Source organism: Harmonia axyridis, chromosome 1, assembly GCF_914767665.1.
Source record: "Harmonia axyridis chromosome 1, icHarAxyr1.1, whole genome shotgun sequence".
Lineage (NCBI taxonomy): Eukaryota > Metazoa > Arthropoda > Insecta > Coleoptera > Coccinellidae > Harmonia > Harmonia axyridis.
The window spans coordinates 20,528,539-20,554,149 of record NC_059501.1 but is presented as its reverse complement, the minus strand read 5'-3'; the positions used below and the strand labels follow the sequence as shown (position 1 = coordinate 20,554,149).

Below are 25,611 nucleotides of genomic sequence, written 5' to 3'. Positions count from 1 at the left end.
GCTTCGAGAAAATCATCGAATTTTTTTTGAAAATATCAATTTAACTCCTATATTCTCTGAAATAATGGGCTAATCGCCCAGCTGCAAACACTTTCGTGATCTTCATAATCGGATCAATCAAAAAAGAAGTATATTATTCTCACGAAAAACTAATTTCTTCAAATTTTCAAAGGGTAAGGTACTTATGGAAAATTGACAAAAATTTTCGACTTAAAAATTTTCGGCTGATATCAAAATTCGAATAATCATGGACCGTCAATCCCAACTTCGCTCACCGATTTCGCGTAGAACCCAGTCCTACGAGACCATTTTTCTGTTACATAACTATTACAATACGTCCACTATATCGTCACATTTGAGCTTTTCTGCTTCATTCATTCTATCCACAAACTATGCTAGTTTGTGAGTAATTGAATTTTCAATGTCGGTCCGATTGGTTAAGTAATGATCAATAATCTTAAATCAACAGCATGCAGAACATCAAAATTCTCAAAAAAAGAGTTTTGTGCTTTTTGAAGTTGGGTTTTATTCATATAAATACGAATGGTTCCATAACTTCATCTGTGATTTTTCATTTCATTTAGCAGTAAGATTTTAAACTGACAAATGATATGTTCAGTCATGAATTAACTTTTTGACTGAGGATTCATGATGAAAATTTTTGTATAATTCCTTTTTGTCATGCACTAAATGTTGCCACAAAATTTCGGCAGAATGTGGAGGATAATTTCTAATATATCTATCTATAACTTTTCAAGATGAATTTTTGAGGAACATATCGATTATTTCGGAATGATTGCTGGACGTGGGATGTGTCTCTCAAAGAATTTATGTAAATACTGCCTCATCTTTAATCTCCCCTTTTTTTTTCAGTACGCGTTGAAGTCATGTCTGCCCTTCACCGATGCTGATAGTATAATCGATCATTTACATACAGGGAGGACACAACAACAACTAACGAAACAATGGATTTGGGTAAGGGAAATATTTTACATATTCAAATTGTTAGGCCTGCTCTGTATAGTGACTACTAATAGGCGAGAGAACAACAATAGAGACAGAAGCCATATATATATCATAATCCCGAAAGAGTCCCTCCTAACACCAATTGACATTCAAGATGCGACACATGATCTCTCGGAGAAATATATTGATAAATTATTTTAGATAACGCGATAGGCATAGGATCGGAGGTTTGTAGGAGGTCTTGAATACAATGGAAAAAGGAAGACTTGGTGATTATTACACTTGTTTCTTTGTTCGTGAGATTTGCATACTTCGATCAAATGATCTGGTATTTCGAATCGTGTTGAAACAATATTGGAATACAAATATCGTGCGAGTTGGTTTATAATTATTTATATTGGTGTCATTGTGAGTTTAATTATTTATTTGTTGGGTGATGTAATCGTGGGATGAAAGAATTTATTGATTTCATTGAAATATTTCAGTTTGATTCAAGATTCTCCATGATTCAGCCTCTCCTTTGAAATAAGTTACAGCTGTAGACTGTCCAATACTGCTTGCCTTTTTTCCATGTGGAATAGCCACCCATTCCTTTAAGAAATTTGAAAAGCCAACTTTAAGGTTCTCTGCATTGGCGGTTATTCAAATTAAAGGTTCTCTATCATTTGTTTAGTTTACAGTGTTCAAATAAGTTTTACCAAAGGATCCGTCTCACATTCTCATCCTTGAAAATAAACATACGTTTGAAAAAAACAATAACTTTGAGGTTCCCCAAGGTTCTAATTGAGGAACTCCTCAATTCAATAAATTATATTTTCCTTGCAGAAGAGTTGGTAATTTCAATTCAAAACCAAACTGCACTGAGCTTTTCAGCTTGCCATCGTTCATTCTCACCTACGTATATACATATCTCCCAAAATCTCGTTTGAAAACGCCCAACACCATTCAACACCTGATCCACCATAGTTCACGATGGTTCAATCGTACAGGATGTGGCCTGCTCGTGGCGCATTTTAAGTTGAAAAAATACAGCCCCTGTTTTTTTTCTCAACTGTGTACGAGATAAATTTGTGAGGATGGAGGTTGTTTATGAATTTTTAAATTTTCACTCATTTATATTCACCCCATCTGTTGAATATTCATCGGAAGTCTTTTGTTCTTCGGAGAAGAGATATCTTTGGGTATTCTGGCCAGGAAAGCATCTTGACATCTTGTGGGACGACCTTTGAGAAGGTCGAACAGGTTGTATCGATTCTTCGCTAATGATCAGATGATATGATAAGAGATATATATGCAGGGACGGATACTTTTTTGGGTTATCTTCCCTTGCATATTTAGTTCATTATTTCTACGAATGAACCCAAAACACAGATCACATTTTTTTATTATAGATATGGAAAATCGAATATGAAAATTCTTGTAAATGGGGAATCATCGTGTCAATACATAATACACTGCGCAAAAAAATTAACGCACATTATGGAAATCTCAAATTTATTCTACAACTGAAGGTCTTCTCAATGATAATTATTTTTATCAGAATTATGCATGCATATGTTATCCACTTTCAACGTTTTTCTTCAATACAGATGTTTTTTTCCCAGCAGGAATAAAAAAAAAAGAGATTATCAGATTTTGAATGTATTGGCTCCATTCTGTAATCAGTTGTTCTCGATCCATTCTAGTGATCAATAGTTTTTCTTTCGTTTGATTTTCTACACTCGATCGCTATGCAACGCGAAACACGCAATTTCACTCAAGAGGAATGTGCCCAAGCGGTAGTTTTGCGAGAAGAAGGGTGGACATACACAAGAATTGCAGAAAGGTTTGGAGTTTTCCATACAAGTGTGTCCAGAATGTTGCAGCGATTCAGGGAGACAGGTATGAATGTCCGAAGACCAGGACAGGATAGACCACGGGTAACAACAACACATGAAAGATATGCTCAGTGCAATTTCCTGATTTCGGGGGAGGATCGATTTTGGTATGGGGTGGAATATCTTTGACTTCTCGCACAGACCTAGTGGTCGTTGATAATGGAGCTATGAATGCTGATAGGTATATAAGGAACATTCTTGAAGAGCATGTAGTGCCATTTGTCCCATACATTGGTGAAAATTTCATTTTTATGGACGATAATGCCAGACCCCATCGTGCGCGCATCGTTCAGGAGTACCTTGAAGAGGTTGAAGTCTCTCGAATGGAATGGCCAGCAAGAAGTCCAGATCTCAATCCGATTGAGCAGATTTGGTACAACCTCAGTGGAAGGCTGAGAAGTTCAGAAAATCATCCAGCTACTCTTAATGACTTAGGAATCCAACTCAGAGAAATCTGGGAAGGATTAGATCAGGACATTTTAAGATCACTCATTTTGAGTATGAACCGTCGTTGCCGAGCTATAATTAACGCAAGGGGTGGAAATACCAAGTATTAAATCACTTATCAGCATTCCATAATTGTTCATTCCTCTTCTTTTACATAAGATTCGGTGAAATCCTGAATTTTTCTTCCATTAAATGTGTCTTGTTTCGTTTCAAACATAAAAAGTAAGCTATAAAGTCAATGTAGAGTTAACTATCATTAAAATTGAGATTTTTAGAATGTGCGTTAATATTTTTGCGCAGTGTATAAATTCGCCGAGAGATATCCTTTTGTGATCAGAAAATTTACAGAATGATTTCCCCTGCAACTCTATATGAAATCAATAAAAAATCAAAATAATTTTTCAATTCAAATTACGATATAAAAGTTGAAAAAATTCATTCAATTCTATAAAGAAAAATCTTAAATTTCTTCAAAATACTGTAATACTCTAATTCAGAATTATTGATTACATTAACTCGATAATAATCAAAGTCCTAATGGAATATTCAGAATTTGAAAATAAGCCAAGTCAACGTATCGTTTCGCTCGTAAGATTCGACCCAATAAAAATGACTACTTTAATTGGATGTAAACCGAAGAGAACTTGAGATACGGTAGGGTCGATCCTCGTGACTTGGAAATATAAGATTAAGAAGTCACCCGATCCTTAATGAACTGCAGGGATGAAGCGACATTGCAGATTATATTTCACGATTATTTGAATGGCAATACTCCTCTTAGAATCCCATCTGGTTATAGGATGGAACGACTGAATCAATTTTTCATTTTTAATTATGAACCTTTCAGTCAGGATACAGCACTTCTAGTCATTTATTAATTCGTTTCTATCTCGAATAATTAATAAGGTTCACTTATAGTTCTTTTCTCCATTCAAATATAATCACCTACACCAAAATGTATTTATGATAAAGGAAAGACAAGAACATATTTTAAAGACTTGGATACTATAATATAAATAATGGTCAATGAAGAAAAAAAATATATTATTCATTCATATTCATTGCTTTACATCTTCATAAAAGAGAAGAAAATAAGTAGTAATAAGAAAATAAAAATTATTTCATTTTCAGTAATCGATTTTGTATTTAGGTTCCGAATCTACCGAGTCTATGAATAGTTGTGAAAAAAGTTAGGGGCGATTCCTTGTCAAAAAATAGGGTGGGGCTTTCATACAAATTTTTTTTTGAGCCCCCCTGCCTAGTTACAGCCCCCTGACAATGTCGCCCAAAATGTCGATTTTAATTTATGAAAAGTTCATAATTGGTTTTTTTGTTACATTTATTTTATATTTGGACCAGTTCTTAATGAAAATATCGTGGGACATCCGGATAAATTTAAGGTCGAAAATAATTCCAGCCTCCACAACTCAGGCGTATTATATGTTGATGATTTTTTTTTTCTGAAAAACCTTGAATTTTAGCACAAAATTACAAAATACCTAATTTGTTGAGTGATCAGTCTATAGAAATAAAATTTCCTATTGATATAGAAAAAGTCATTGCGGAACAAGATTGAGGGGTGGCTTTTTCTACCCCTTGAAATAATAAACGAACACCACGAAAAAATTTGTTGGTATCATCTTGCCCGCATAAAATGTTAGCTTCATTTCGTGAATTTCTAGGTTTTTAAGAAGAAAATTGGAAACTACTGATCGGACGCTATCTTTAGGGAGCTTTAACTAAGTAGGAGGGGCCCAAAAAAAAGTTTATATTTTTTGACAAGAAATCACCACCTAATTTTTTTCGCAACTATTTATATACACAATTGTACCAACTTATATTTTTAAGTTTCAAATCGATCGGAATGTTGATAAAACTAAATATATTTCTGTAGGATTCATATCAATCAATGTCATCAATATAGAATCGAACAACCAAAGAAAAGACAAATCAACAACCTCCAGCTCGTTGTTTTACAGAACATTCACCACTAAATGTACATCAACCATTCAGCATGCAAAATTCCTCCTAGCTACATCTAATTGTCATGCATACGCTTTCTCCATCCCAAAGCAAGCCGTAAAATTAGTATTCTCGCCATCTTCCCATATTCGCTTAAAGATTCACTCTACAGAAACTGACCAACCAATCATGCCTACAGATAATCCTTCTTACTTCAACGTCGCTGGAGAACAAACACCGAACGGCACCTGTGGAAGCGTGAGCAGCTCCTCCGAATGCTCCCTCAGTCGACAATTGACACCTCCAAGGAACAGGATGGGGATGAGATCCTTCGCCAGGTCCATCAGCTCCAATTCCACAGAATCTAGCCAGTTCATCCGTGGAGAACCCAGGTTGAGTGACCTAGCTCCTGATCTGGCTGCCAAGCACATCTCCAAGCAGAAGACCAAGGTTCAGGGTGGTATCGTGTACTCATCTCTGGCCTTGGAGCCAGAATCAGACTCTGGAGATGAAGTTTTCCTGGACGAGAACACGGCAAGGTATTACAACTGCTCAGGAGGTAATAGGAGGCATTCGGTAGGGTCTTATGCTGCTAGGGACAGAACTACCAGTGTTTCTTCTTCCATGAGGAGCTTCAGGGAGGAGATGCCAAGTTCTTCCAAAGTGGATGAGGTGGACTGTTCCGTGGAAATCAGTGGAATGATGGCAACGTCCCCTGTAGATGTTATAGATGATCATTCCATACGACATGGTTCGTATCCGAGGAAGAGGTGCAATAAGTGTATTAAGGGTGAGTGTGGTTTTATATTTTTCTTATTATTATAATATTTTGTTATAAGGGATTAACAAATAACGTAGCTAGTATATATCTTTCTTCTACTCTGTATCACAACAACAATATTCTGGTAGCCGTATTGTGACGTAATCTCATCTCATTATTATTCATTCTTCGTTCAGTTTCTTATATTGGTACGTTCATCTTCCTCATAATATTGTCTCAAATAGAATGAATAATATGATATATAAGTTTTCAAATTATGTTCGATACTGGAGAAAAGATCTATTGACTTCAAATCGCTTGAGCCAAGGGCAGATACTTGAGGGACACCTGTCTGATATTGTGGTTGGTTCATCAATGAAATGCATTTTATTATTATAGAGTTAGACTTTCAAAAATTTATAACTGAATAAAAGATTCTTCACAAAGTATGTAGTTGAAATTGAATAAACGAAATAAACTAACTTTTTGTTTGAATCAGAAAATGACTGGATTCATAAGATTTTAGTGGAATATTTTCGACTTCTAACTTTGCCTGAATGTGAAATTGAGTGTGCTTAGCTGCACTTCTCGTACTAAATCTGTTCAACGTGGGTCTGACTGGGACGTTAGACCTACATAAATCAATGAAGCAAATGAGTTTATGCCCTTGTTTGAAGATAATGATGTTATCACGGAAAATGGGCTTGGATGGGTATTATTATATTTGAATTACGAAATGAAGCATAATTTTCAAATTAGTCTCGAGAGTAGGTTTATACTACGTTCTTTACCAGGAATTTGGTTGAGCAGACAGAGAAAGTAATTTTATCTCAAAAAAGAGATGAAATACACAAACCAATAAAACGATCCAAAGTTTTCCTCTGAAATTGTCATTTGCTTATTTTATATATTGAATTAATGAATAATTACCTCCCTTTTTTTGTTTTATGAATGAGATTTCACTTTGTCATGTAATCTGGAAATTGGCAAACATAGATATTAATGGAATAATTATAAATCAGATGTGAATTTGACAACTAAATCATAAATTGGGTACACACATAGAATAATCAACATAGATAGAGGAAGTCTACGCAATTTTTATATGTCCCCAACATGGTTAGATTACGTTGTCGGATTGTGATATATTTTCAAATCCACAATTCTACTAAATCATTATGAATGTATATTATATTGAATGAAATATATTTATTTGAGTGATTCCCGATTAAATTTGCATATTTGAATATTTGGAATCCGATATTTTTCCTAATTGTATAATTTATAATAAGCAGAATATTTATTATTTTCTGTAACTACCTGCTGAAATCCAAGGTTTGGCAACTTTTGCTCTCCTAGTGTCATCGGTTGTTTCACGTAGTTTGGCGCACTTGAAATTTGTTTTCTGAATTTCTGATACATTAAGGTATTTATTTCAATATATTCTGAGATAATATGAAACGTTGGTTAACTATGGGACATGAGAAGTCTGTTCTTTGCGAAGAAACTCGCGAATTGAATGAAATATTGTATCACTGATATGTTTTCATTTCCGCGCGCTTCATGTCAAATTTGATAGTTCATGTTGGGGACAAAATTTGCTTATTGAAAATGACATATGATTCCTCTATCTCTGTTTAATGCTCTGAGAGTGTACACAACATCACAATTAGAACATTGAAAAACCTTGTTCATTCAACTTTATATTAAGGAACATATCCACAAAACCTTTTAACGAAGTGTCAATTTTTAGTCATAACCTCTAACTGCTAACAACGAGATGATACTTCCATCTCGTGAATGGGCGCGTTCAGCAGACTCAACAGTTTTGGAACAGTTGTCAATATTCTATGAATTTTCTGGTGAACATATTCTATCATTTCCGGCTACGGAGCGGTCGCCATCTTTGGTAGCGAATTTATTTTATGCTACTTTTTGGCAACATGTTAAGTAACTGACATTAGTGACAGTTGTGACAGTGATTTTGAGTCGAAATAAAGGAAACTGAAACTTTTTCGTTCATTAACATTCTGAATTGTTACTCTGAATAAATTTCTCATATTTTGAAGAAGAAAATAGTAATAATGCCGTAAGCAAACTTGGAACTAAAAATCGATATTATAACAGAAAATTGTTTCTCATCATGACATAACCTTCAAAAAGGACCCACAGAAACTATTGCGGTCAAGAAAAGGAGCAACCCATCCAGCAGAGAATACTAACGTTACCAAACTGATACCTATCATAACCGAGATCGTAACCTATCAGTAGCGGAGCTACTTACGCTACCGATCTTTCTGTTGAACGCGCCCATTGACGCTGTTGTCATGTTGACTGACATTTGGAAGATTTTGCGAAGAGGTGTCAAGGATATAATTTAGGGAAAGTGAATTAACAATTCCCAAATATACTTGCACGAAGACTTTACCAAGAGTTCAGAATAAATCTCCTGTACGTGTCGCAGAAATCTTGTTGAAACTGCAAATAAGTTTCAGAAGGGTTAAATTGATTTCCTCTGGTGATGTCATTTCTAGGGTTGCCAAACCATAGAAACTCCCACTTAGGGGAAATGCGTCGAAAAACAAAACGTACAAATTTAGCAAAAGTATCGTATTGGGCATCTCCTCGAGTACCTATATCGTGTATTTCTACGACGTCTTCTTCGTCGGTAGCTGTCCCTCTACGTGACGTGACCGCTCTATCGCATACGGATATCCTTGACGACGGTCCGTGGCTCCTGGTGCTTCGTGTCCTTCCTTTTAAGCGGGGAAGCAGTACAAGCGGGCTGTTATATAATTGAGCCGGCAATTGACTTCAGATTGGTCTTAATGGATTCTACCGGAAGCATCGAGTGTATCACTTCTTGAATTTTTTTCACTTACCCGTCGGCCCCTTCTTGGTGCCCTGTTATCGACAGGAAGAAGGTGTTCGAACGGAGGTCGTGGACTCTTGAACTCGATATTGATTCGTTCCGAGAACGGCGAAGAGATCGGGAAGGGTTTTCCAATGAAACTTTTTGAAGGTTATTGTTGCTTCCGAGTAGGCCGAAAGTAGAGGAAGCTTTCTGGGTGAAAGAAATTTTTGGCATTTCGAAATTTTCGTTCGCGAAATGCATTTCAGACTATTCTGGACTACATTGGTTTCTGTCTGACTGCCCTGTGTCCGCAGATCCTTGTAACAGTCTTTACTTCGACACTACTCATCTGATTTTAGGTGCTATGGGTATCCTGTTTACGTCGTAGATGATTCCTTAGTAACTTCTGGTTTTCCAGAACTGCAGGGTGTCATACTTGACCACTATATTCTTTCATAAAAAATATCGGAGGGAAGTTCAAATAATTTTTTTAGAAAAATATTTTTCGTTGGTGCAACAACTATTCAAAGGTGTGAAAATTAAGATGGATTTCTATTATTTTCTTCTGAATTAACGCAGCAAAAATTAAGAAATTCGTTATGACTCTTGTTATTTGGGAGTTGTAACTAGGGATTCACCAAGCATGATATTTTAACCAACTACTTGACTCGAAAATCAAGCTCATACTTGAACTTGACTTGATTTGTGATGTTTATAACTTGATCTGATATCAAGCTACTTGATATTACTTAAGCTTGATACGCACCAGTCGCACGTCATATTCTGCAAGCTAGTGTGCGCTGAGTCGAAATAATCTTCTCCAAAGGATTAATAGGTTTGACATCAACCTCCTAAGTGTATTGGAGAAATTCCTGTAAATCGAGCAAAGGAAAGGGCTTGGCGTTATGAAATAAGCAAATTTCTGATTGAACCACGTGCTGACAGTTCTGAATATATTTTAGAATGGGGGAAGAACAACGAAAACGATTTTCCAAATTTGGCTAAAATGGTCAAAGATTTTTTTAACAATGTCAGCATCTTCAGCTCCTGTTAAAAGACAATTTTCCGGAGATGCTCTGGCTGTTACAAAAACCGGCAATAGATTAGGCGCAAAATCCATAAGATGCCTCAAGTGCCTAGATCCTGTTTGGAATATGATGTAATCAAAAATAGTGTTTGGAGGTTTCTCAATATCAAAAAACTAAGAAGAATTTTATATTTTGTTATGTTTTATAGTGATTTTATTCGTGTTTCCATCTCAAATTAGTTGATATTTTGATAAATAAAAGTGTTTTTAGCGAGGTTCCTTCTCATTTTTTTATTGACGAGCACACTACACAACAAAATTACTGAAAAGCAAGTAGCTTGGTAAAATGAGTTGATTTTTGAAGTCCTTGATGAATAAATACTTGACTTAAGCTTGACTTGATTTCAAGTCAAGCCAAGTCAAGTAGCTTGAATATCAAGTCGTGAATCTCTAGTTGTAACTACCATTGTAAACATACTATGAAAATTTCAATCAGGTTAAGTTCTTCTTATCTGAATTCTTTCAAATTTTCAGGTGGAATTACGAAAACTCAAAGTTATGTATTGAAATAAATATTCTTGCCTATTTTCGATCGGAATCACCTTTTTCAAAGATATTTGAAAACTTCGTAGACATGTTGCCTCAAAACTGAAAAATATGAAAAAATTGTGAAATTTAGCTGCCAGTTTGAGACGCACCGCATTGAAATTTTGATAGCATGTTTATAATAGTTGTTAGAACTCCAAATCAAAAAGAGTCATTCCAAATTCAATGATTTTTGTTCTGAAAAAAATAAATGAAATCCTTCTTAAAGGTCGTACCTTTGAACTCGTGGTATGTATTCATAAAGGGTTGTCCAATAAGAATAATATAATTTAAAATGGTTATGATGAGAATATTGTGTGTCATTTGTGTTAAGTAGGTAATGACGTTGGATCATGGAATCAAGATACAAGGTACATGAGTACCAGTTCCAAGTACTGAGTCGTTCTTGGTACCACTTTCAAATTTGTCTACAATAGGACCAATAGTGAGTCGGTTTACTGAATAAGGTCGTCCATCAATTTTCATAAATTTATCCCAGTATCCACAAATGATTTTGATAAAACACTTTATAAACGTTGTTGAATCGTGTATGGTTATGATTAAATGCCATAACCTACTGACCACGCATGACTCAAGAAATGTCACAATCCATTATGATTAAATATATCTAGGAAATTGTATGCAAAAATCTGTAACTATACCTTAACACTCAGAGGGTTTCTATCAATAAATCGATACATTAACAACCAAAAGATGTTACCACAGAATGATCCATCCTAAGCCTGTATGAATATTCAACAATAAAATCTACAATTTCTGCTCTCCTCATTAAATTACGCCCTGCTTCAACTGAGAGGCACGTTCCTTTAAATGCTTTTAATAAATTCCGTTACATAATACTCTTGCCCTATTTCGTCCGCAAGAAATCAAACTAACCTTATCTGTTTCCGTTATCTTGATGAATATTCTATCAGGTCATTTGCGTACCATCGCTCTTCCGGACCTGTAAATCCCAGTACGGACCTGCGCATCCTAAAGCCTTTTTCACGAGAGCCCCCCACCTCCATTCGTTTGTTTTCATATAGCGAATATAATTATAGAACATAATTACATTCAACAGTTGTCACTTATCGTTTCTTTTGTTAAGTGTTGTTGCCGTTTTGTTGTGGTTTCACGGCGTCAGAATATGCGATAGATTATAGCCTGGATAAGGTCTAGTTGAAATCATCACGCTGGTGAGTTCCGAGACAACTTTCGTTTTCCGCCTAAACTGGAATTTTGCAATACTGAAAAGTCCCAGAACTATCCGATAATGCATCATTTTAGGTGTGAACTAATAAAAACAGTTTTTACCACCTCAAACGCCTACTGGATTAACCTGTTAAGACGTTTGGTAAAAACTGACTTTATCAGCTCACTTCTTGATCTGGATTTCCCACTTATTTTCAATGCATTTCAGCATGTATTCGATATCCACTAAGCATACCTCCACCCAAAAAAACAAGAGCTCTCTGGACATAAACGAAATATCCCAAAAAATGTTAAATCACAACTTTTAGGAAGCCAATTAACAATTTTCTCTCTTTTCTTCCAAATATTCGCCAAATAGATTCATAGGAGAAGTATATATAACAACGCCGATCGAATTGTATTGCAAGTGCTTTCATCCTAATTAATTGATAATATTATTATTCACTGCATCTCAATTTCATCATCATTTCTTACTTAAATAATTTTCTGTTCTTCCCTATCTCTTCATACTTCTTTGATAACTAAGTTTTATGATTGATCGATTCCTTTTGATATTATTCTGTTCCTTTTAATTATTGATCTTCATTTAAGTTATGAAACAATATAAAAAAAATCGTGAATCATGCCAAGTAATAACTTTTTCTACATTCCAAGATTTAATATCGATTCATCTGAGTATATTTTCACATTTAAATTTGTTGGTTCAAATCGTAGTTTAATAAGCTTCATCTAGAAAGTTAATGGTCCAGCCTACAGCAAGCGCAACTGTAAACTGTCATCACAAGTTAACAAACACTTATCCTAACCTTATCACAAGAATATTAAAAAAAAGCATGCATGCAAGTCAGGAGCTTTTGCGCTCTTATTCATTAATAGTTGTTGAATTATAAGCTAACCTGCTCTTTTAATCTCGTTATCTAAGCTCTCTCAATCGATAAGGTTTGAGTCACCGATATCGAATTCGTAGTGCGGGAAACAAAATTCGATGAAATCTGTCGAAAATAGCATGAACCTTCAGGGCATTATCTGAATTTCTCAATCCAAAATATATTTTAATGTCATCTGCATGAAGTTCATGTGAAGAAGAAAACATCTGCAGATATCACTGCCACGTATAAAATGAAAAGAAGTAGTCCCAAATGAGAACCCTGGGGCACTCCCGATTCAACGCTGGAAACACACGAATGAGCATAATTTATAATGACGAATTGAGACCTATCATGCGGGTATTCGATCCCACGCCATAATCCGAAAGAACTTGCAAAAGTGTCGCATGATGAACTTTGTCAAACACTTTAGATAAGTTGTTGCAAGTGAATAAGCATCTTCGATTATTCCTCCATCTTCTGATTTATGACACCTTTCCAGATGTGGTGGAAAAATAACAATAAACATTCGTGATTTTTGGGTCGAATAGATTTTCGGAGTTTTCACTATATCTTGTGAACAATGCGTTTCTTCAGAAAATGTTTTTTGATTAATACTTAATTCGCTACAATGCGAAGCCAGAACCAGCTCTGTAGGTTCAATAGTTTCCAAGATACAGCACTCCAAATATTGGCAATTATTTCCAAAAAGTGATCAACCAGTGAAAATGTAAAATCCTTGAGCTCCCTTCATCAATAGGTATATGCCAATTTACAGTTCGCGTAAAATTCGCAAACAAAATTATATCGATAAGCTGATAACACTATAAGGTGCTCTAAAATTAGTGAGCAAATTCAAACACAATTTTCTCCTGGATTAACCCTAATTTCACATGAATCAAATGTCAACCGAAAGCAAGTTCAAGCTTTAGTAGATGTATCGGACCTCAATGAGCTTCCAGATTCCAATTTGTCCCGTTGAAGTTCAGTTCAAACCACCCTGTCATTTCCAACACGTGTTGTCGATAACAAACGAACTAGTTAACGCTGTTGTTCCATTTATAAAGGAAGTAAATTTGTAGCAGACGTGTTTACGTGAAAGGGTGACTTGTTTATTGTATATCTCATCAGGTCAATCCAGATCTCGAAGAATAGAAAACAAACGGTTAACAGATTGGAAACGTATCAATTAGAAGCCAACTATAAAGCTGGGTGTTCCAGCTATTGGCTGGGTATTGATGTGTTTAACTGTTTAACATTGCGAGGAATAGATCTCCCTCAGATATGAAAAATATGATCTGAAAAAAATATGGATTGATAATGGAATGAATTTAAGTATCATACCCCTACCCCTTTGGATGGCACCTTTGAGTTTTAATTGAGCAAAGGATATTTTACAGTAGAGCACATTATTCCTATAGCAATATTGTGAAAAAGTAACAGAATTTTCCAATAATATATAAAATAATGATTTTCCTGAAAATTTTCCAGCTGAAATTCTTACGAAACCCAATCCGAATATCCACTCCAATTTTCGTCATTATCAAACCAGTAAAACACGAGATATGTAAATCACAGGAATTACACGTTCGCGCATGTTAAATGCCCATTCTTTATCTAAAATGGGAGCATCTACATAAGGGCATAAGGCCCAACATGGATACTGAACTCCTTTAATATCGGATAGAATTTATAAAAGTTTATGCTGCTACAGGGAATTGGGAATATAAAGACCGTTAGACATAAACCAAAATTGTTTGAATAGAAATTTTAAAATCAAGATGAAAAATAATTTGTCTTCAAAAGATTATCGAGTAGCTATATTTATCTTCGCTAAATTCGGAAGCAAAACTGCCAATCACAGGACATTTTACATAAACCTCTCTTAATCTGGTGATATAATAGTTTATTTGGTAATTATAATGAATTCTACTTTTTCTTTCTAAATTCAAATACCAAATATCAATATAAAAATCATCTTATTCAAGCGTTTTATTTTTCTAGATAGGATACTTCTTCAAAGAAAATATATCATGGTCAATTCCGCCTGTGCGTTTGTTTTTTTTTTTTTCATTCACAAATTAAAAATATTCCCTTTCTTCCATATAATTTATTTTTTTAAGGAAATCATGTGAAAACCCCATACAAATCGATGATTTGTAAAAAAAAATATGGCTAATTTCATTTTGAACTGAGCAACCACTTGGTGGTGTTTCCTCTCAAGACTAGTTATTGCAGACACACAGACCGACAGATAAACAAAAGTTGTTCAGGGTATTGTTGGAGACATTGTGCTATCCGAAATTCGAAATCAGAAACCACCCCGAAAATGATCACAAAATTTCTTCTACCTTCGCTTGACTCGGAAGTAAAACTAATAAGAGCAATCTGAAGCATAGGCGTAACCAAGAAGGGGGTTGTTAGAGACATTAACCCCTCCAATTAATTAGGAGAATAAAAAAAATTATAAGTAACAATTAAAAAAATTAAAAACATAAAAATTGAAAAATTTTGACTTTTCAAAGTTGGGATAATCCACCTCTCCCCCATGAGATAATTCTAATAAAACCAATGATCTGACGAAATCAAGTGAATAAATTTCATGTAGAAGTCGGAGCTCTGTTCGGACAGCCACGCCCAGCAGCTTAATTTCAAGTATCGATTTCTCTAAAAGCAAATACACAATTACAGTGGCTATTATATCAACTTGCCAAGCATAAACTGAGTCCGTTTTCATCTCAAGTCCGTCCAATTCCCAGATCAATTAAACTGAATTGTAATGGAATCAATCTTGACGAAGCGTATATCAAGAAGTCTCGTGTCTACGTGGATCAACGTAAAAAATAATCCTTGGGGAAAAATAATAAAAATAATTTTTTAATCAATGGGAAGTAATTTCCTTTTGATGTCGAGATAAATTCGATATTATGCGAATTTTATTGCGTTGATATAATATTTTTTCCTATCTTTAACAATATCTACTCAGTAATAAAAATCTTTCAATAAATAGGAATTCATCAAAGAAAGAAAGGAAAAATAAGGTTATTGATCGAATATACATAACTATATGAAAACAAGGAAATTGTAATCGATAAAATAAATATGGCAGATTCTTAAAACAAATATTATAGTGACGTTGGAGAAAAACTAAGCCAAAAAATCAATCATAAAAAAATGAAGCTACCATCAATGATCGAAAGCACAAAATTTTTTAGACCTACAATCATTAAGAAATATTTGTGATAAACCAAAAATTGAAGATAAATCGGATGAAATTGATAATATAAGCGTGAAGGAGATATAAACGATAAGTATTTCTGGGAATTCGGCCCGTTTTTCAAAAAAATATACAGGGTGATGCACCTTGATGACCTATTAGACGTTTCTCGAAAACTAATCATAATTTTGTTCTGAAAATTTGCATATTGGGGTTTGAAACAATGATCTTTCTCCCTAAAATATTTTCAAACCTCTACAACTTCCGGTTATATCTAGAACAGACTACTAATTACTCATTTCAAATTGCGCACCTAGTATCTTATTGCATCCTTAGAAAACTTATTTGATGACAATTTCAGCAATATGCCATAACTTGGGTATGAACTAAATGGTTCCTGAGATTCTTATGAAAAATCGGTTACAAGAATTCACATTTTTTTGAATATCTATTTCTCAAGAAAACATTTTTTTCGGAAATTAACTTTTTAATTGTTGATTTTGCCAATACGTAGTATAATAAGACTGTGTGTGGAGAAAGAATGTACAGGGTGTTTATGAGAAAATCATGAACCTGGACAACTCAAATTCATCAAAACTCAAGATTTTTCTGCAGACATATTCAAAAATGTGATCTAATGATGCTTTAATATACTGTGTGTGTTTGAAATAAGAGAGTAGTAGCCAATTTTCAGTATAACCGGAATTTGTAGAAGTTTGAAAACATTTTAGGGAGAAAGATCATTGTCTCAACTCTTCAGACAAAAATTAATTAATTATTCAATTTTCCATAAACGTCCAGTAGGCCATCGCGGTGAATGTATTATTCGCAGCTTTTCCATACAGATATAACCAGAGGAAAACTATCGCAAAGTACGTTGAATCCTTCAGTTGAGTAAGTACGTCTTGATTAAATCCTTTCCATTGATTCTGAATACTTCCCTAAGGAAATACCCATAATCTATTCTTAACCTCCTTGTTAATGAAACCAGAATTATAATCGGCCATTAAACATCAAAAATAACCACACTGCCATAATCGTGTCAGGCAAAACAATAAACAATATCGATTTGTTTCCTCGGAGTGCAAAGTTCCATTAGTTCGATACCATTTTTTTATCGGAAAAAACCCATCAATTCCAACGCAGAACAGAAACGTTGAAAACCATGAAATGGGAGTAGTACAGCTGTAAATAGATTACGGACCAAATAGTAAAACATAGTTCGTTAACTCGCTATATTTCTTTCATAGTTCGAAGTTCATCAACAAAACTAGCACATTAGAAAATTAACAATCTCGTAAAACTATATAGCATTGAAATTCAATAGTAGGGGAAAAGCTGAACTTTGTGTTTTCGCATCAGACAATTTCAAGTTCGCTGGATGGGTCAGTAACTTCAAGTATATCGAAAATAGCTTGGAGAGCTATAAAATAGAGCAATTTATCATCGTTTGGGGTTAGGTTATCGGAACAAATCGATTCAGGCTGAGATGGTAATCTGGATGTTGGCTCGAGGTGTGTTGATGCACTCTGAAGAATGAGTTTCAGTGAATATTGATGTGCTGAAATGTTTGATGTTATCAGAACAACAATAAACTTTTGAAGATTCTAGTTTACCTGATAGATTCAGGCTGGTCCAGAATGGGACTTACAAAAGAAATTGAGAGAGTCATAAAGCAAATAATTGGTTTTTGAGGCACAAAGTGTCAAATTTGATTTTTCGCAGTTTTTTTTCTCATTATATTTGTACTTTATAAGATATTTAACCAAAATTTGACATATATATTCCAATTTCTAGTTTACATTGCGTACTATACTAGAGTCTGCATTTTTCTACCAAAATATTCATTTATTGGACCTCTAGTAGTTTGAAAAATGTAAAGAGAATTTTTGATTTAGTACTACACTTTTTGTTTTCTTGTGAAATAATTTTCAGGAAAATTCAAATTATCATGAAAATCCAGTTAGGATTATTAGTTTTGGTGCTCATTTTCCCGTACATACGATACATGAAAATTCGATAAAATCGTAGAATTAAAAGAAACATCCTATACCCCGAAAACAAAGTGTTTGCGAGTCTTTCTTCTTGAAATTATTCAAAAGAATCTCTCATTTTTGTTTGCTTCTCCAATTTAAGAACGTTCTTATGCAAAGCGTCTCCAAGGGTGCAAATGGCGCATGATTGAACAGGTTCTCAAAAGTTACTGACTTCTCATCTCTCCTTTCCTCATTTTTTAAATTCTGTCGAAGCGTCCTACATAAAATTTTGAATGAAGCTTAAATTAGCTTAAATTTCCAAAAATTAATTCATCAAATTTTCTCATTAATCATAAATGAAAATACAAAAATGGACGTAGTGTATTATAACGCTTTCAGATGACATTTAATTGTAATACTCTTTGCTTTACTACTTAAACGCCCTATATCTCGAAAACAAAGCTTGTTATGAACCTTTCCTTGTTTTTGTTCTATTCGACGCCATACTTATTGAACCAAAATCTGGACCACCCTGTATACACGCAAAATCTCAACCTGATCGAATGTGTAATAAAGGCAATATTGATATTTGTTTCTTAATATTCTTCTTGAATTTTTATGGTTCATTTTCTATCTTTCTGACGGTATTATCACTTATCAGCTCGGAATTTTGCAAGTAGTTTGAATTTGTTATTTATTATAAACACTCAAAATCTCAAATCTATCGGTTTCATGGTCACGGAAGAATACTAAAAATTGAAGATCGATAATTCTAGAATTAGAATTTTTTCTCGAATGATTTCAAACATCTAGGTATCATTCAAAAATAATAATAAACGAAAATGCATTCTTCATCCCTAAAAATTTTCGAAAAATTATCGTGTAAGATTTCCTTCTGTCTTTCAATGTACTCATAGAGTATACATAAGGAAAACAATAATTAGCACTGCTGAATTAACTAATCACCCATTAATCATATCTAATTTGTCAACTAATACTCCTTAGTCATTGAACATTGTAATTTGCTGCCCGTCATAGATCATCAAATCAATCCTAGACAAAGCCACATTCGCAAATGGCGCCTAACACTGATTGGTAGTCGATCTAATCCATCCATCTAATTCGTATGCAACACCTCTCCCCACCCTGCATTAAATCAATCGATCTATTGTATTCCACCCAACTCAACCCGATGCGAACTCAATCGAAAAAAATTAACAACTTCCTTAATAAACCACCGTGAGGCGTAAATCTTCCGAGCCAACTATGAAAAAAATGAGCTGTCAGTTATTGCCAGCTCTCCGTACGTTTTTCACTACTGTTATGGACCGAGATATGTAAACAAGTGCATCAAAATTCAGCAAGGGTGCTACGGCAACTTCCGACGTCACCGTACAAGGAGCTAAGATGCACGTGTACAGGATGTCACGTGCCGCTGGATCCAAGATGGCGGACCGGCTCGGTTTTTGGGTGAGAAATGGGTAGATGGTGCGAAAGATAGAGTTTCACACTTGTATCAAGGTTGATTGATATACGAGATGCTAGGGAAGCTCCTGATACGGGGTGAATTGTATCTTTGGGGGTGAAAGATGCTGGATCTTGAACCTATTGGAGTAGAAGTTAGACAGGGTGAGGCAAGTGTTCGATAGTCGATAGAAAACTCCAAATATTTATGCTTTCAGGAAATGCCAGGAGAGGTATAAGCTTGAAACTCAAACTTCAAGGGTAGCATTTGAGGAAATGAAATGAAATTCCATCTTAGAAATCATCAAATAATTTTGCGTACTGCAATAACTATATACTTGAATTTAACAAATCTTATCAAGTACCTATTTGCACTAATAACATAGTGCCAAGCTAATACAGAAATAGAAAATTGAATGCAATATATCAATTTAGGTACAAGGTACATTGAATCAGTCTATATTGGAAGGTTTTTCAGAGAACCAGAGAAGTAAATAAGATTCCTTTTTCAAGGACCTTCATCTTTAATAATAATAGTTCACTTAGTCTATGAAAAACAGATGAAATATACCAACCTAGAGCAAAATTTGCATTATTTTTTGCAGGCTCGTTTCTCGTTCATTTCAACACATGTTAGATTTTTAACATTTCACTCAATAAGTCTGTAAAAACACATTTCTTCTCAAAAATTCATTAGTAGTTTTCTCACATTTCTATGAAATCTATTGGTAAATTTTAGTAGTTTCAGAAATATCTTTCTCTATTTCTGTATCGTAATGAGTTCATTACAGTTCTAAAAAACAGTGCTGTAATGAACTCATTACAGCATCGTTTTCAGATATATTTTTCGTTTTGTGGTTGTCTATGCTGACTTCAAATCCTATCAAATTTCAACAAACGTCAATAATTGTCAATATAATATAATTTGGGAATATAAAGAAATGATTTGCTACATATTCGTAAATTCTCATAATTCTGGTAGTGTTCAATCGATTTCGTCAGACATAATTCACGAATTTAATGTGTAATTGTAAATTATGTCTAAATTCGAAACATACGATTCATATTCATATTCCGTAATATGTCAATTTTCGTAACAGTCACACCAACTGCCAAGATACACTACAAAAGTCACTAGGATATATAATCTGAATTTTTCATTGAATTTCGACAATATTTCGCAAAACATGACTGAAATAGAGAAAATATCGTCTAATACTCGTTGCAGAAGGCAATTCCAACACTCATGCGTTCCAAAACTCGCTCCTTCGTCGCTCGTTTTCGAATTTCGCATTCGTGTTGGAATAGGAGCCCATTCTGCAACTTGTTTTAGAATATACTATTCCAAACTTGGCCAAAGTGGCCAAGGATTTTTTATCAACGCCAGCATCTTTAGCTCCTGTTGAAAGACAATTTTCCAGAGCTGCTCTCAATTACAAGAACCCGCAATAGGTTAGGCGACAAATCTATAGGATGCCTCATGTGTCTTAGATCCTGGATGGAAAATTATGAAATCAAACAAAGCCTGGACATTTCTCAATATTAAGAAACTTTAATTTTTTTTATTTTTTATTTTGTTACGATTTAAAGTGATTCAATTAGAGTGTTTTTTGTAAGGTTCCTTCTCATTACATCATTTTTTATTGATGTGACACTACACAATAAAACTGATGAAAATCAAATAGATTGATATGATTCAAGTACTTGGTGAATAAATACTTGACTTGACTTGAGATTAAAAAACTACTACTTGACTTGAGCTTGACTTGAAATCAATACAAGCCGTGAATCCATAAATAAAATTCACCCTATACTTTTGAAAAAAGCGATTAAAGATCTCACTTTTGTAGATACATTTATCCCATCTGAACATTCATTTTCGAATGCTATCCTAACAATATTACAAAATTTCCACTTGATGAAATAATATTTCTTATAGAACAATAACACTAATTTCTAGGTACTGAATATAAGTCCGACTCATTTAATCTCAACTCGCAAAACTCTAGTTTATTCTACTGAACTGAAAAATATATGGAACAATCATCCACCTGGTATGTTTTAAACAAAGTATAGTCTTCAAGAAAACAATGTAATAATTATCATGGCATATTATTCTTGTAAAGGTACTAAGGTGATGATATGAGTTCTCCTTTATATGGGTGGTCAAACTTGAAACAAAGAACATTATTTTATCCCAACAAAAATTTCTTCAAAATGTTGTTGTTTGCATTGAAGAAATTTTTGTCGGAATAAATACAACACATACTTAGATACGTCTGGATTCTTTTATGTGAGCAACCCTGTATATATAAGGCGTGGTAAGATACAATTTCGATTAAGTCATACCTATTTGTCCCCCATCCTCAAATCAGAGGCCATTTCGCCGAATTCATTTGGAAACAAGGTTGCCAACCGATCCAACTATTAAGTTTCACCGGTCAACCAGAAATATCGACTACTGGAAAGGGGTTCCACGAAAACCAATCAAACGATTACGTAGATGATCCATATGAATCACCGTGGTATTGTTTTCCATCCGTCGATTCAACAGCACCAAAGACGACCGCTCTCGTTTTTCTAATCGCAAAGGCGAAATTGAAAATTTTACCAGGAATTCCTAAACGCGATACCTCTCAGTTCCCCCCTGATGTCGGTAACAGAAAACCGTCGAGACAAGGGCGTAGATCTTTTTTTTCTTGTGGGGGTAAACGAAAAAAAAATGTTTTCGACATTGTTCACTCATATCTATAATGTGAGAAAAAGAGATATGATAACGAAGTTTGAACCAAATTACTCGAAATATTTTTTTTATTACCAATTCTATTGTTCTTGTATACTGGGTGTTTTTCTGAATTGGAGTTACGAAGGAAAATGAGAGATTCCTTGGATAATTTTAAAAATGAAATGGCCCATGAACATGAGCCCGCAAACGCTTTGTTTTCGAGATACAGAGTGTTTCTTGTAGTCCTACCTTATTGTAATACTTAACCAGTTCATCGAATCTTTATTAATCTTCGTTACAGAGTTGGTAAATAAGAACCAAAACCTATAATTGATTTATTCATCACAGCTGCCCAACTGGATCTGTATAATAATTTGGATTTTCCTGAGAATTACTTTAGAGAGCTGTTTGAATTTTTTTCTCGAAATCGATTGCAGATACGACAAAACTACAACAAAACAAAAAATGTAGTACTGAACCAGAGTTTCTTTTTAAATTTTTCTAAACTACCAGAGGTTCACAAAAAAATAATTCAGGGGAAAAAAAGCAGGCACCCTTCCAGATAAAATTCACCTTGTAGATTTGCATTCAAAATTAGGATATCACATGATGAAAACTGGAAAAATTGGAATATCTATGCCAATTCAAGTTAAATATCTTGTGAAGGGAAGGTGTTATAGAAGAAAAACATGAACTTTAACACCTGAATCTCTAAAACAAAGCATTTGTGGACTCATGTTATAGTACTTTTTTTCTTGAAACGATCCGAGAAATTTGTAATTTTCGTTTGTACCTCCAATTTAGGAACATCCTGTAGATATAGTCAATTCAAAACTGATGTCTTCACAAGTAAATGGCAATTTGAATGAAACACAATAAATTGTACAACATAGCCCACACAATTTTTTGATGCGAATTACTCAGTCTTTGATAACTATATATTGAAATTTTGTGACGAGAAGATACAAAAAACCGAAAACAACGGGTAAGTGTATAACAATGACGAATGCAAAAATTACAGATGGCACATAAAGGGCGATGCCGAAGAAGCGGATAGATAAAGGAAAATAAGAAACCTCGGACAAAGTCGAGCTCGTAGTGCAATAAAAGTACTCATCTTGAAAGCGATAACTCATAAACCGTAAAGGGGTCCGATTTTTAACTGACGTGTCGATTCAAAGGAAAGTAAAATGATTATTATTGGTTGATTCATTTTATGGAGAAATTTTAATACTTCGTCTTTGCGAGATTTCTAAAATTCTATATTTTGAAAATCTTGGGGGGTAATTACCCCCAGTACACCCCCCCATTTCTACGCCCTTGCGTCGGGAGACTCTCAGTTTCCCCCTGATGTCTGTAAGAGAAAACCGTCGGGACCTTGTCGTTGGTTTGCATCTCCTCTTTTTGCCCAAAAAAGACCAAATGGATCCTGTGACATGTGCTCCGCTGCGGCCAGATATTTCAGCTCTTCGTGACAGATTATGGTTCGTGCCTGTTGCTAATTTGCTCAGATTAGACTCTATGAGAGATATCGAGTTTGAATTATTTGATGCGGAGGAGGAGGTTGTGCTGGTTGTCCAAGAATATCCTGGCTGTTCTAAACCGCAACGAGTATGATGGACGGGTTTATTTTGAACCTGAGGGATTATAATAATTCCGTCAAACCGCGGTATCGCCGAAACATGACAGATGACAAATGATTCTTGTTCTTCTTCTTCTCAACTTCGATAAAAATAATTGTTGACCTTCACTATGCACTAGGAACGAAGACTAAAAATGAATAAAGTTGTGAGATTTTGTGCTGTCGTTCATTAGTGCGCCAATTGCTTGTCGTCATCAGAACTGTATACAGGATCCAGATTTTAATGTCATAACTTTTTGCGTAATAACGTTTGCGTCAGATAGAACAACTCTTTTCATGAAAAAAATTCCTATAAACATATATCCTAACAAGCTTCATCCTCGAAATACAGAGTGTTAAAATTTAAAAAAAAATTAAATTTTTTACTCATAACTCCAGTATTATTACATTCATTGTTTTAATTTTTAGGTATTGAAGTCTTGATGATGTTATATTTCGAATAAGGATCTAAGTTAATTTTTTCACTTTCATTTATCACAAATGGGAAAATTTGAAAAATTAATTTTTGTAAATTTTTGTGAATAGTATTCGCTTTGTACTCGATTATCTCAAAAATCGTACATTCTATGAAAAAAATCCATTTTTCTAATAAAGCACTGTTGATTTCAGAAATAAAAGAATTTTTTCGAAAAAAGAGTGGTGTAGATTTTCAATGAGAAAAAGATCATTGCACCCCTATATCTACGCCACTGGATAAGTTCTTGACCACTCTGTATACAGGTTGATGCTAAATTGAAAAATGAGAGATTTCTTTCTTACTCTACACTACAGATACAGAGTGAATAAGTATCAAAACTTATAATTCATTCATTCATCACAGCTTACTAACTGGATTTTTATAATAATTTGAATTATCCTGAGTATTACTAGAGTAGTTTGAAATTTTTTCTCAATATCGAAAACAAATATGACAAAACTACAAGAAACAAAAATATGTAGTATAGGACCAATGTTTCTTTTTACTACTACTACTAACAACTTCGATATTTCAAATAGAACTCCTGCATATTATTACTTTTTCGGTTTACTGTAGCCGCATACAGATTCGTCATTAGCAAATCCAACCTTATCGTTTGGGACCATTATCGGCTCAAAATTTGAAGCGATCTGTTCGGAGGCTAGCGCTCAAAAAATGATTTATTAAAACAATTCTCCCAAACAACGACTAACTATTTTTATGCCTTGTACCATCATTCCACGTCACTGTCAAATTGAATCAACTGTAATGACTTAGTACTACATTGTCTTGTGCTATTTTTACGGAGGTCTGTCATAAATTTGACCTGTTATGGGCTTCACCAGATGTTTGGGACTCAGTGGTATTCCCAGCAAGAAGTTACAATAATATATTGCTAGAAATCGTCCAAAAAAAAGCGACAATGTGTCGCCTTGCACCTATTCACTGAAGTGATGTATAGTTGATGTAAAAAAAGCTCGAACGAGAGAGATGTGTAATTTTAATATGACTTAGTCAATTTTTTTGGTATTTAACAATGAGAAGCAAATCCAGTTGAAGAAAAAATTGAATTCAACCAAAACCAATACCATCAAAATTTCACGTGTTATTGGAGAAAATATTTATTCAACACCAAATAACCTCACATAAATGTATAACTTCCTTTACCGGGATCAAAGACCTGAAATATTATTTTCTTCTCCTAGTTTTTAGTTCCTGCACGTGAATATTGTTACATCATCTTCTGGAATATGTTTTCTATCTCCATGATTTTCTTATAAGCGTGCCTTGTAATAATATTTGTTATTAATATAGTAATTAAGATCAAAGTAAACTTCCTTTCCTCCTTTTATTCAGGCATTGTTTGAAATTTATTTTGAAATTTCCTTCATCAGGTTAGTAACCTGAAATATATGCTAAAAAAGAAATACTTATATGTATATTTGAATTGAATATAGTGGAGAATGACTAATTCGAACTTGTTCTAATAAGAACAATATTGATGTTGAGAAGGTTTAAAACTTCGGAGATATTCATGGTAAATCTAAACGTATGATTGTATTATGCCTTTTTTA

The 25,611-nt window shown here is 34.2% G+C and overlaps 1 protein-coding gene across 3 annotated transcripts in view; it reads left to right on the top strand.

The window, feature by feature from the left end:
* The window catches only part of LOC123683668 (phosphoinositide 3-kinase adapter protein 1), a 70,710-nt gene that overhangs the window by 21,001 nt on the left and 24,098 nt on the right, over positions 1 to 25,611 (top strand). For 2 of the 3 annotated variants that reach the window (XM_045622617.1, XM_045622618.1), the window contains exons 2-3: positions 874 to 975; positions 5,452 to 6,042. In XM_045622617.1, coding sequence (XP_045478573.1) covers positions 966 to 975; positions 5,452 to 6,042 — 601 coding nt within the window. In that variant the 5' untranslated portion in view covers positions 874 to 965. Of the gene's footprint in view, positions 1 to 873; positions 976 to 5,451; positions 6,043 to 11,550; positions 11,675 to 25,611 lie in introns of those variants that run through there. The other variant, XM_045622620.1, reaches the window with a different exon arrangement.